Source organism: Ambystoma mexicanum, chromosome 7q, assembly GCF_040938575.1.
Source record: "Ambystoma mexicanum isolate Mex_15411 chromosome 7q, UKY_AmexF1_1, whole genome shotgun sequence".
NCBI classification, from domain to species: Eukaryota; Metazoa; Chordata; class Amphibia; order Caudata; family Ambystomatidae; genus Ambystoma; species Ambystoma mexicanum.
This window is the reverse complement of record NC_090941.1, coordinates 305,786,664-305,798,957: the sequence shown is the minus strand read 5'-3', so window position 1 is coordinate 305,798,957 and position 12,294 is coordinate 305,786,664. Positions and strand designations below refer to the sequence as shown.

Genomic DNA, 12,294 nt, shown 5'->3' with positions numbered 1-12,294 from the left:
GCCCACAGATGAATTGACAAGGTAACTGTTAACCCTTATTCCAATGCCTCATCTGAGATCACAAACTGCACCTGACATGGTAAGCTAATTGTGTGCAGGTGTTCCCCCTCCGACCCTTGCTGCCTCTCTACTGCAACTATTTAATGCTCACCACATGGCCCTAATGTCTAGGGCCCAGCCTAGCAAATCATTTGCCTCTTGCTTCTAAAAATAGCAGTAGATGGTGCCATATATGCAATGCTGCCTTGGTCGCCCCACACCTCGTGTACCACCTCTTCCCTTTCTGGGAGAATTATAACACAATTGTTCTCCTAAAGATCATCAAATGATGTACTTGTATACCAAAACCGCTCCAATGTAACTAGTTCTTTGCTGCTAGTACATGCTTATAATGGTGGTTTTGCTGGTGTAAAAACAGTATGGCCCACAGTTGAGAATTGGGCAGATATAAGCATTATATTCTTTAACTTCAGAATATAATTCCTTCAAGTGTCCTGATTTCTAGTCCACTTAACCATAAATTGTTGGATTGTAAACCAGGCCAACATCCTTGAAGCAAGGCTTCTTGATCAAAATGAATGGCAGCCTCTTGAAATGGCTGTATTTCTACTTGAACCAGAAACAAAGGTTGGGCCAGGGGCACTACAACTTAATAACTTGCAAAGTCCTATCTTTATAAGGTGAGTGGGGTACTTTAGCAGACGCACTAGTCCTATGTGCTGAAGTGATTCAATGTTAAAGAAGGGTCTCTTGGCCACAGACCTTAGCTAGAAAATGCTAAATAGTCTGTTGGCAACGGGAAACCTTCTTGCACTAAGCCCTAACAATTGCCATTTTTCAAAATGGCAAATCAACCTCTTGCTCATTTTAAGGAGCATTCAATTAATGATTAAATGGTTTAATATGAAGGCAAAGACTTGTCAATGCTAGGTTAAAATGAAAACCAATGTTTAATACACATTTCAAATATAACATTAACCCAGTGTTCCTATTTAGTGTAAATGCTGAGGATAAACAAATTTAGAAGCACACAGCATTTCTTTCAAGTGATTTCAAAAAACATAATTTCAAAGAGACCATTCGGGTGACACTAATGCAAACAGTCCACCTCCGGGTTATTCTCTTCTGTGTTTCGATGTAATTGTCACATACAGAGCACTCCAACAGGGTAATTGTCCACATGAACTCAAATCGTTGTAATCCACAACTAATGCCAACTATTTGGGACAGGCCTTTTATTCACAGCCTCAAACTCTTTCCTTTATACTAGATCTGCAGCAAGAAAAGGGACCTAGGCCCCTTTGTTTGAGCTGGGTAGATATACGATTTTATGGATGAGGAAATTGTAGGCCCGAATCAATTCCTTGATTTACAATTTTCCACTTGTTGCCAATTCCTGGCTCCTAATAGGAAGCCTCTGTGCACTACCATCTAGTGATCGACTCCCTTCAGAGCCTAGTTGGTTCTGTGTGAATAGTCTAATCAATGTGTGTCTGGATTACAAATGTTTGTGGAAAAGGGAGGTTCCATTCTGTTGACTTTCCTTTGAGCTATTGTCAGGCTTCCCTACTGAGAAATTGAACTTGGACCACGTTCTTCAGTGAAAATCGCAATTTCCCCATCTTCATGAAGGTTTGTCATCTGCCCCATAAGTCGAGATGTATTCTTTATGGCAGCTCTTCAGTAGTGAAACGCTACATCTAAAATGAGAAGCCTTATGGCAGCTGATTAGCTAGGTGAGCTGGAGGGTCTTGGGGTTTTGACTCTTGACTAAGATGTAAATTGTGCTGTTAAAGCCCTTCAACCCACTGATTGTTCTATGAACCATGCCATATACAGTGCATTTCTAAATGTAGGAAAGTGGTAAGATGCTCAGCTTTTCTATCCCTGTTGCATTGGTTTTAGTGAACGTTCTAGTGACCATTAGTTCCATAATATTCTATTCTGCATGGACCAATAAGCAATTTGTTGCCAAAAAGGTTGTCTGTCCAAAGCCTTTACAATTTGCACCAGGATGGATAAGCTGGTGCTAAAGGCAAGTTTCTGGGTTTTCATTTTGCAAATCTAGCTTCCTCGGGTCCTCTAATTGTGCTTTAACCCATGTCTGATGGTTTTTGCTCATTGCTTAGCCCTTTTTTTGGACATTCAAACACTTGTAACGTACAAGTGATATCCCAGCCAATTTGCTCCCATAACTCCACCAGTGATTCCCAGTTTGCTGTAGCAAGGGTGTGAAATATCAGTGACTTCATTTTTTTGGTCTGGCCAAAAGACCTTCCCACTAAACACAGCATTGCATTTTTTAAATAAAATATCAACCTATCAAAATTAGATCAGCACAAGGAAAAAAAAGTTCCCAAGTAAACGGTTAAGGAATGGCATCCGTTATTTCAGAGGCTATACCTTATGTTTTGGAAAATAGATTTTTTTTTTAGACTTTGCAGGGAAGGAGGTACAGTTTTTCCACCTTTTGCCAAATGTGAAATCAGCAGCAGTTGTAGATCTTGCACAATAGATGGCACTCCTAACTGGTCAGCTGTATTGTAGTGGGTGTCCCCTTTTCATACAGAAGTTGGAGCCTGCTACAGTGTGTGAGCAGGTGCCGTGCTGATGTCACCGCTTCCCTGTAGAGGCGACATAAATATATGCCAATATAATGTACAGAGAAGTCTGGAGCTAGGAAAATGGCTTGCAGTTCTGTCGTTTTACAAGCTTTCAGAAAGCGGTTTGAGTGGAAACTAACCTTTTTCATAAGGTCATGAGGTTTGAGATTTTTCTGCCTTTTTGAAAACTGTACATGATTGGACAGAATGAAAGAGGGTAGGAAAGCGCAATGAGGACACAGGCATGAATTTCTCAGATGTAGACAACTTTCCAAGTTCAGGAATGGGTCATTTGTGCAGGTCGGGCAACCATGTACCTAAAATTCCCTAGTTTGGGAAAAATTTGTGCTGGATATGTTGAGACAAAAGCAATGCACTGGTGCATTCCTCCAACTCTTCGGTATACATTGTTTGTACTGTTTCACAGTTCAGGCACTACCACAAGCCAAAAACTGAGCCATAATACAGGACTTTTATGCTGATTGCCTAGACACACTTGGCATAAGGGAAATGAGCACAGGCAGACCTTTTGAAGGATAGGTGATTTGTGCAAAAACTGCAGCAGGTGGCTCGGAAGCCTGATCAGCGTCTCTCCTGCTCAGGCTGAATCTAGCTACCTACTTGAGAACAATATAAACTAAAGTCTTCCCCCCTGCTCAGCATGCTTCTGCTTTTTACATATCTGGCCTCGCTGGAAAATCTCTTTTCAGAAATCGCAACACCGTTCAAGAACACAATTTACAAACTCTGCTCACTTCCTCGTGAGCGGCAAGAAGACCATCTCTGCTTTACGTGCATGAGACAGTCCCGCCAGCTTCTAAAACTCCCCTTTGGATCTGGAATCTGCTCTCTTGACTAGTTGGCGACCTCCTTCCAGGTGACATCTATTTGTGACTGGAGCAAGCAGGCTCTGTTCTCATCTGCCCATCTCGCCAGCTCGCCCGGCTACAACCTACCAGGCAGCCTTATCTAATCTGACTGGAGTGACTGGTTCCTGTCCCATCGACCCATGATGGCTTGCTCTGCCTGGTGGCCACTGGATCACCCTGCAGTCCCGGGCTTTCACCTGCAACTACTTTTGCCTCTGCTTCTTGCCCACAACGAGGCCTGCACTGTGACCACTGTTGCCAATCTCTTCAGAGGCGCAGTGCCCCGCCATTCCCACAGCCTCAACCCACCTCCTTCCTCGCTCATACAACGGTAACCCCCAGTGCGGACTCGGACCAACAGGTTGCCTACTTCTCTGACAGCTACTGCTCCACCCTCTTAAACCACTGGAGCCCCTTCTCTGCTCCTTTCCCACAGCAACGTCTCACTACAGCTGTTTCTGGGATCTTCAGAGGTGCTACGCCCACCTCCCTCAGCTGCCTAACGTCACTCCTGCAGTCTCCAGGCCTTGCACGGCTACTGGTCCGAGCTACTGGGTTGCCCCTTCTCCCCAGCAACCTCAGTTCCACCTGACTTTGATCCCTCTTCAAAGTCAACCACCGATCTAACTCCAGACCACAGCCATCGACCCACCATTCATAAACTCTCCTGGGGGGGCTGTTGCGTGGCTAAGCAAGATGGCGGCTGCCTGAAGCTCCAGCCGAGGCACCGACATCCTTAGTTATCCGTCTTCTGGTGCTGACTATCCCTCCAGAGATCGCAAGTGGCCATATCTATAGATGGGGCATCTCCCGAACGGAATCCTTTTGAAACTGCATTCGGGGGAGTGGTACAGGATGCCGTCCAGCTGAGGCCTGCCTGGCCGCATGTACTGACGATCAGACTGGAGGAGGGGGGAAGCGTCGCTTCCTGGCAGCTCACTGCTGCCTCATCACCCATCTGCAGAGTGAGCAGCAGTGCAAACTGCTTGACCTGCGGCCATTCTAGCAATAACATGCTGGGACCTGTTGGAGCAGTGGGCACTGCTTCAGTAACGTGGCAGCCAGGGATATCCGCGGTGCTGGGTTGTTGTGGTCCCTCCGGCAGCTGATCCCGACATGTGCCTGGACCCCTGCGAGCGGAGCACCACGCCGAGGGATCATGGACCAGGAAGCTGCTCCTGCAAATGTCCATACCAGGCTCCCTGCCTCGCACGCCAATATCTTCACTACTCCCTTACCCTGAGAGGAGTGGACTCCATTGTAGGGGCAGGGGGGCTGTTCTTCACCTCCCCTCATCCGCAACAGCAAACTATATTTGCTAGGTCCCCCCTTTGTATTGTCCTGCTGGACCACACCTCCAGATATGATAGCTGTCATAGTGGAAATTTCACTGCCATTCTCTGGTGTGGCTCCCCAGCCTTGGACGTGGGACACGAGAGGACCGCACAATTGAGACTGTAAGGTGGCTCCTGCTGTCATAGAGCGCATAGTGACCCGGCCACAGCATATGCGGGCAGGCTCTGCCTGTCCCCGTGTTGCTCTGTAGTGGGGACCCTGGCCGGTTGTATTTCTGTGCATGTAGTGCTTCAGGATATTAGCCGCCTCGCGCCAAGCTGGTTGCCATTCCCTTAAAGGGAACTTTAACTGCTGTTATAATGGGAGCTCTCCCTTCTGCTTACATGAGGCTCTGATGGGTGGCCGGGGTTCATGCTGATTGCCCATCTGTACTGCTGTGCCCATAGACTGCACTATACAGGATCCCTCTCCTTGCAGCTTAGATTGCTGCCCACAGTACTGCTCTTTGGCTTGGATGTCGGAGAGACTTGCTGGTTACGGGCTGGATATTGTAACCTGTACAGATCTGCAGTTCAGTATTATCCTATGGGTTGCCTGGAGCTGAGACAGGGGGTGTTGCTGTGGAAGATGCTGGCAGTCGAGACTCGCCCGAAGCCAGCCCATTGAATGAACTTGTACCTGCCCTCTGAGACGACTACCAATGCCTCATGCATCCTGTTACTCTGAGCCTGGTCGGCTGGAGGGGAGGTGTGGGGTTCCATAACTAAATGGTTCATCTGGCACATCCATATAACACCTCAACCTCATCTATCCACAAATTGACAAGCACTTCAATACCATCAACGTCACCTTGTGGAATACTAGATCAGTCTGCAACAAAACCACTGCTGTCCATGACATATTCTTGCCTACACTTCCCATCACTGAAACCTGGATCCCCCACAATACTTCTGTTCCTGCATCACTCACTTCCTAATCATCCTTTGCCCTTGTCCCTCGATCCACAGGCCAAGGAGGTGGCATTGGTCTACTTTTTCACCCTAGGTGCCTCTCTTCTCCCTGTCCACTCCTCTTTGAGTTCATGTATAAAAGAAATTCCCTGCATGCCATATTTTCTCATTTGCCATCCACCTGGCTCTCTCGGATCGTTCTGAGGATATTGGCCACCTCCTAAGCCTCATCTCCCCCGGTTCCACACAATCGTACTGGGTGACTTTAACCTCCATCACCCCCCCCCCCATTCCCCTCTCCATACTTTACTCCTACCTTCTTACTCCTCTCCCTTCCCCACCCACACCTTTCAGTCTCCACTCTTAACCTTATCTTTAACACTTCATGCTCTGCTTCATCTATATCCACCCTACCAAACCAACTGACCACTCTTTACTTTGTCGCCCTCACTCCCCCTTCATCTTCACCTTCCCCCTTATCCTCCACGTGACCTACTTAACTTTGACCCCTCTTTTCTATGCCTCCTTCTCTTATTCCCTCTCTTGGCCAATGAGGCATCTTCACCCATAACCTCTACCCTCACTTCTACTCTTGACCTACTTTACTCTCTTTCGCCCCTATCGCAAACCTGCCCAACCATGGCCCTCTCGTCACCTTTCCTCCATGCGATGCCTCGAACGACGTTGGCTCAAGCACCCCTCTACCAACCAATCCACTTCTATCATACCTCTACGATAACTGTCTTCACTCTGCTAAACGAACATGCTTCTCTGACCTCCCCTCAATATTCTCACCCTCGCCAATCTTCCAAAACTCCGACTCATCTTCTCTCCCCTACCCTTGATCATTCTATTGCCTCTCCTCTCAGCCACCGATCTTGCACACTTCTTTGCCAAGACATTCTCCACTCCCCTTACACTCGCCTTCACCTCTTCCCTCAGCCCATCCTCTACCATGTCCTCCTTCACGCCTGTAACTCAGTCAGAAGTTGCCCATCTCCTGTCTTAAACTACCCTACCACCTCTCCCTCTGGCCCCATTCCTCTCATTCCTAAAATGTGCTCCCTTGTTATACCTACCTCAAAGACCTACCTAGCTACCTTTCCTTCACCCTTCAAGCATGCAACCATCATCCCTATCCTGAAAATGCCCTTGGCCAACCCCCACCTGGCTTCTAATTTGCACCCCATTTCTCTTACCCTTCCTATCTAAACTACTTGAACCCATTGACTATTCTCAACTCCTCCTTAGTCTCCAACCTTTCTCTTCTCCACCTACTCAATCTGGATTCCACTCCACTGATTGTTCTCAACTCCCTCCTTTCTGCCTGCTACTCTAAGCACTGCTCCCTTCTCCTTGACCTCTCAGCTGCCTTTGATACTGTTGGTCACCCTATACTAGTCTTTCTCGTCCTTTGGCCTCAGACTCCATACTTAACTGGTTCACTTCCAGTTGTACCTTTGCAGTCTCCTGGGGCGGTAGCACTTCGCCCACCAACTCTCTAAACTACAGCATCCCCACAAGGATCAGTCCTTGGCCCCTTTCTCCTCACTACACTTCTTTCCTAGCTCCTATCATATCTTCCTAGCTCCTATCATATCTTCCTTTGGTGTATCTCACCACTTCTACGCTGAACACCCAGCTTTTCCTCTGCTTCTCTTACCCATGACAACCATCTCACGCTCTCTTCCTGCATTTCTGCTATTAAATCCTGGATGCCCTCTTTCTTGCCCTAAATACTGACAAAACTGAAGTCCTATTCTTCCCTGCTAACACCTTCCTTCCTCTTTCCTCCTTCCCAACTCCCCATTTCTCCCCATGCCTGCAATCTTGGCCTACACCAACTGTAACGGCTCCCTTTCACACCATTCTCCTGCTGCTTACACCTCTAACATCCGCTAAATCCGACCCTCCCTAGCCTTCCATGCTACTACCTTATTTCCTTCCTCATCTTTAGACTCTTCTACTGCTCTGCACTCTTTTCGGTCTCCCCTGCCCCCTCCTTAAATCAATCTACCACTCTGCCATTCGCTCTCGTTTTCTCTCCACGATTCCATCTCTTTTCTCACTTCTCTGGGCTGGCTCTCCTTTCACTCCCAACTCAAATTCAGTCGTCTTCAAATCCCTCTATGGTCTTGCTCCACCATACCTTTCCTCCCTTACTTTCACTCTGCTGAGCTCGTCCTACTCACTCCTCCTCCCTGAGATCCATCCTGTTTCTGCTCCTTCCAACTTCTTGCTCCTTTCCACTGGAATCTGCTCCATCACCTCCTACTCTCCTTCTGCACTTCTCTAAAACCTTGCCTCCTCAATCACCATCCTAACACTTCCTTACTCTTTTCTCTCACCAGTGTCCTATAATCCACATGTTAAACCATATATTGCTCATGTAATTGTTCCATATACTGTTTCATGTTTTGTTATGCAATGCTTTATGTATTCTCTGCCTTGTAAAACGCTTTGGCTTAAAGCATTATTTAAAAATTTAATAAATACAAAAGCGGGCAGTGACTAAATGTAGGCCACTTTTGGGAAATGGGTTGTGTAACAGTGTAGAAAACTCATCAAAACCAATGCCCCACCTTCCTGCTGGTCTCCAAATAAAAATGGTACTCGCATGAAAAAATGGCACCGGCACATGTGTAGGTGCACTAACCTGGCTGCATGGGAAATGCTAAACCACTGGTACATATGGGGAAGGCTGGATTTGGCATTGTGGACAACCCAGATTTGGGGCTTGGGTGCCTGCCCCCAAGCTCAATGGCTGTCCTGGGGAGCCCCAGCAGGGTTCCCGTAACACATTGCTGCTGGGGGGGGGGGGAGAGAGACAGTCGACCCACATGGAAGGCAGGTGCACAAGGCTGGGCACCAGCGGCTGTCCTGGAGCTCTGGTTGGGATGCATTGCAGCTTTTCCGTCCAGGGAGGGATGGGAATTGCATGTGCTGACCTACAGGCACAGGACCATCCCTCTAATGCCCCAAGTTTCTCACTCTACATGAAGTGAGATGTTTTGCCTTCCTTGGGGGCAAATCTGTGCAAAATGGCACCCCCACAGGAAAACTGCAGTTATCCTGCACATTCTAGGGGTGAGGGGGCTGTTTGGCCTAGAGTAGCCCCCACCCCAAAATCAATACCATGGGGTTTGTTGGTCAAGGATCGAACAATCCTCGGCAATCCACTTTGTGAGGGCTTGTTTTGAAACGGCAGTCTCCTTTCCAACAAGCTCGTAGCCAAATTGGACATGCCCTTTGTAGGACACAAAGGCATCTCTGCTAAATTTATATGCTAAAGCCGAAAAGGCTTCAGCATGTACATTCAGTTCCTTATGTCATGTCAACACGGCGACCCCAGGCTCTCATTCACAGCCTGCAGGGTCAGGGAGAGCACCACAGCGGTGGGGTGGGGGGATGGAGTGTGATCTGCTTCCTCCCCTGAGTCCTTTTCGTTGACGACATGGTCCTACAACTGCAAGTCACTACCTCCCTCCCAGCCCATTCCCTAGGAATGTCTTTCCACATTATGGCAGTATGCAGTGAATACAGAGAATTGTCTTTTTGTATAAAATGTATATGGGGCTGGGGGTAAGGGGTTGAAACAGGTGAGTTGGAAAACAGGGTTTTTTTGGGGGTGGGGATACACCAAAACACATGCTATGTAATTTAATGAGAAAATCACATGTAACCATTATGCCTAGTGAGGGCTACATATCTTGTGTCCTAATACTTACATTTCATCATGTTAGCAGGCATAATTTCCTAAACCACTGTTGCCCAGTACTGCTACATGACACTGCTCTTCCAGTGAACCCACACCAATTTAAAAACTATTTTTCCACTTCTGCCTTTAGGTAAAAATGTTTGCCCCAAACATTGACCAGATGCATGTGGTTGATCACTTGAAAGGCAGCCCCACAGAAGAGAAGAGGAATGTTCTTGTTGAAAGTGCCAGACTAGCACGAGGAGAAATCCATGATTTGGCAGATATTAAAGTTGAAGAGTTTGATGCTTTAATTGTCCCAGGTAGGTTGTATCACGCATTTGGTGTAGGGTGGCACGGCAACATAAGTACCTGTCTCAATCTGACATACCAGAGATTGACACCCAGGTGTGCAGTCGTGGAATGACTGGGGAGGTGAGGGGAGTAAAGATATTGGGGTAGATTTAATCTCAATGGGAAGGAGAGATTCACGTAACCATATGCATGTTGAATGGATGCGATATTGTTAAAATGTTGCAGTTTTGCATGTATCTAGGATAGTTAGTGGAGGGTTTTGTATAGTGTGGTGCATGTAGCAATATAATGAAGATTGTGTGAACATATATGGGAGCACATTGTGCAACTTTGTATGAAGCGCTGTACTTTGGTGCAGTGGATAAAGGCTCTTTCAATGGTGAAACTATTATGAAGGATGCCGTAGTTTTGAACACGTGTATATAAAAATACATGCACACATTATAGCGCAGGAGGTGACGGCTACAATAAATCTGAAGTTGAAATGGGATGAAAAGCATGGGCCCAGGTTTTGGACTTGGCAATTATCTGCCACTGTCGATTTAGGATTAGTGGCTGAAACAAAGTGTGACTGGAAGCAAAGATGTGGGCCTATAAGGACAAATGGATTAGCAAGGAAAAGGGTATAGATGTATTGAAATGGTTGCATAATGACGGTGTGAGGATGCCAAGAATACATGTACTAATCATTCTCCAAGGAGTTGTCCTCTCCCAGTGGCCCTTGTGAAATAAACTTATCAACACAAGAGGTGGGAGTGCAGAGATGAGGTCGGATCTTGCAAAGGCAATCTGTGTAGGGATTTCACTAGGAAGTGGGACCGGTTTATAAGAAATCCTACTACAGAAGGCATATAAAGGAATGCAGGTTTATTTTTAGTTGTAAAAATACATATTCCAACAAAGTGCACGCCTAGTTTTTGTATACAAGGTAGAATCACATTGTAAAAATACATTCTAAGCAGCTGCATTAACTAAAAGTGCACTGTGATATTGGTAGGAAGACAGCCTTGCCAGGGCTTCTGCTGCAGAGGTTTTTCAGAGTGCTCCTGCCTCTTTAGAAAGGGGGCGCCAAGCTTACTCGTAAGCTGTGGTATTCCTGGCAGTTGCAACCAAGCACTAGAATAAGCATTGCGAGTACAGTGGAAGACTAGTAACCGCCTGCTTTCTGCTCATATAATGCACTTTCAGTTTGGTGCTGGCAGTGTTTCTGAATAATGCAGGTTTGTTACCAACACTTACACCTGCTTATGTGGTGGGAATTTTCTCCCTGCACTGTTACCTAATCAATATTACTGCACTGCATTCAGGTAAGCCATGCATGCCACCCAGTAGCCTGCTCTAACTGGGCTGTAGGCCCCTGCATGGTATATCCTGTGCCTTGATGAACGTTGTTGGTAGAGGAGGTGTATGGCACCTGGCTTGTCTCCCGCCAACAAAGCAAGTGTGGGACATCCCACATTGCCTAGACTACCAAGTGACCCTTTCTCAATGTTTTGCAGACTGGATGAGACGCTTGGCCTTCAACCAGTAGCTCAAGTTGTGTCCAGTGTGGCTTGGTCCCTCTAATATTCTGAGTGCTCCGTGGATCCCAAGGGCTCCTAGGCCCAGCCTGCACAGTCCACAATATGGATGTGTGCTTTCAGATCTGTAGTTTCATCAACATTTATGTACAGCAGGATCCATCTAGAGTATAAGGCATATGGACTAAACTGGGCACCTACCCTTAAATGATACTAAATGCATGGTCTCCTCTGCCATCTGTTGCCCCATATGCCAGTATAGCTTTCCCCACCTTACAGCGAATAGGCTCCCAAGAACATGTCTGCATTCTAGCTTTACCCAACTGCATGTTGCCCCCCCTCCCTGTTCTGAGTTGAAGCATGGGTTTGTGTATGCAGATTTCTAAAACCTGTTGGGGCAGAATTTCATTTTAGGGTTTTCGGCTTTCCAGTTTTAGGATTGCAAACTATTCCCCCCCCCTTGTTAATGTCTTGGTGGTCCGAGGCCCCAAAATGTGTATGGTCCTATTGTAGCCAACATAGGTCCTTGGACTAGGTGCTTTTCAAGGGCCCCCATGTCAATCCAAGAAGATTATAACCTACCCTGGCTTTAGGAGGGTTCTAGTACCCACTTGTCATTTTGTCCCTGGAACTTTGTTAGGTAACAATGAGACCGGACTAAAATGGCTGTTGGAACATGGTTTATTTCTGTGCAGCACTACACCCTCTATTGTGTGCCCATTCCTTTGAGTGGCAGTTTTGGTGGTCAAGCAACCTTTGTGCACACCCATGTGATTGGGTGGGGGGCTGCTTGTGGTATGTCTAGGGAATGGGTCTAACCTGGCATCACTCTTCTCCAGGAGTTGTTTTTAGCTCTAAAGATTGGTGGATTGGTTTTGGCCACAAAGCTTTTTGGAACAATGTTTGGCCATACTGGCTTATCTTGGGGGGGACCCTTGCCTTGTTTTTACTGCTCACTGTAATTCTTGGGGTCTACTAGTCCAACACCTCCCCTTTCTCGCTGGCTGTGTTGGCAGTTTTTAGTGCATCCAATTGCCTTGGTTG

At 46.9% G+C, this 12,294-nt stretch overlaps 1 protein-coding gene across 1 annotated transcript in view; it reads left to right on the top strand.

Annotated features, from left to right (window-relative positions):
* LOC138528347 (glutamine amidotransferase-like class 1 domain-containing protein 3, mitochondrial) overlaps positions 1-12,294 on the top strand; it is a 55,905-nt gene that overhangs the window by 28,526 nt on the left and 15,085 nt on the right. The window contains exon 2 of the mRNA XM_069639881.1: positions 9,567-9,738. Within this exon, the coding sequence (XP_069495982.1) occupies positions 9,567-9,738 (172 nt within the window). The remainder of the gene's footprint in view (positions 1-9,566; positions 9,739-12,294) is intronic.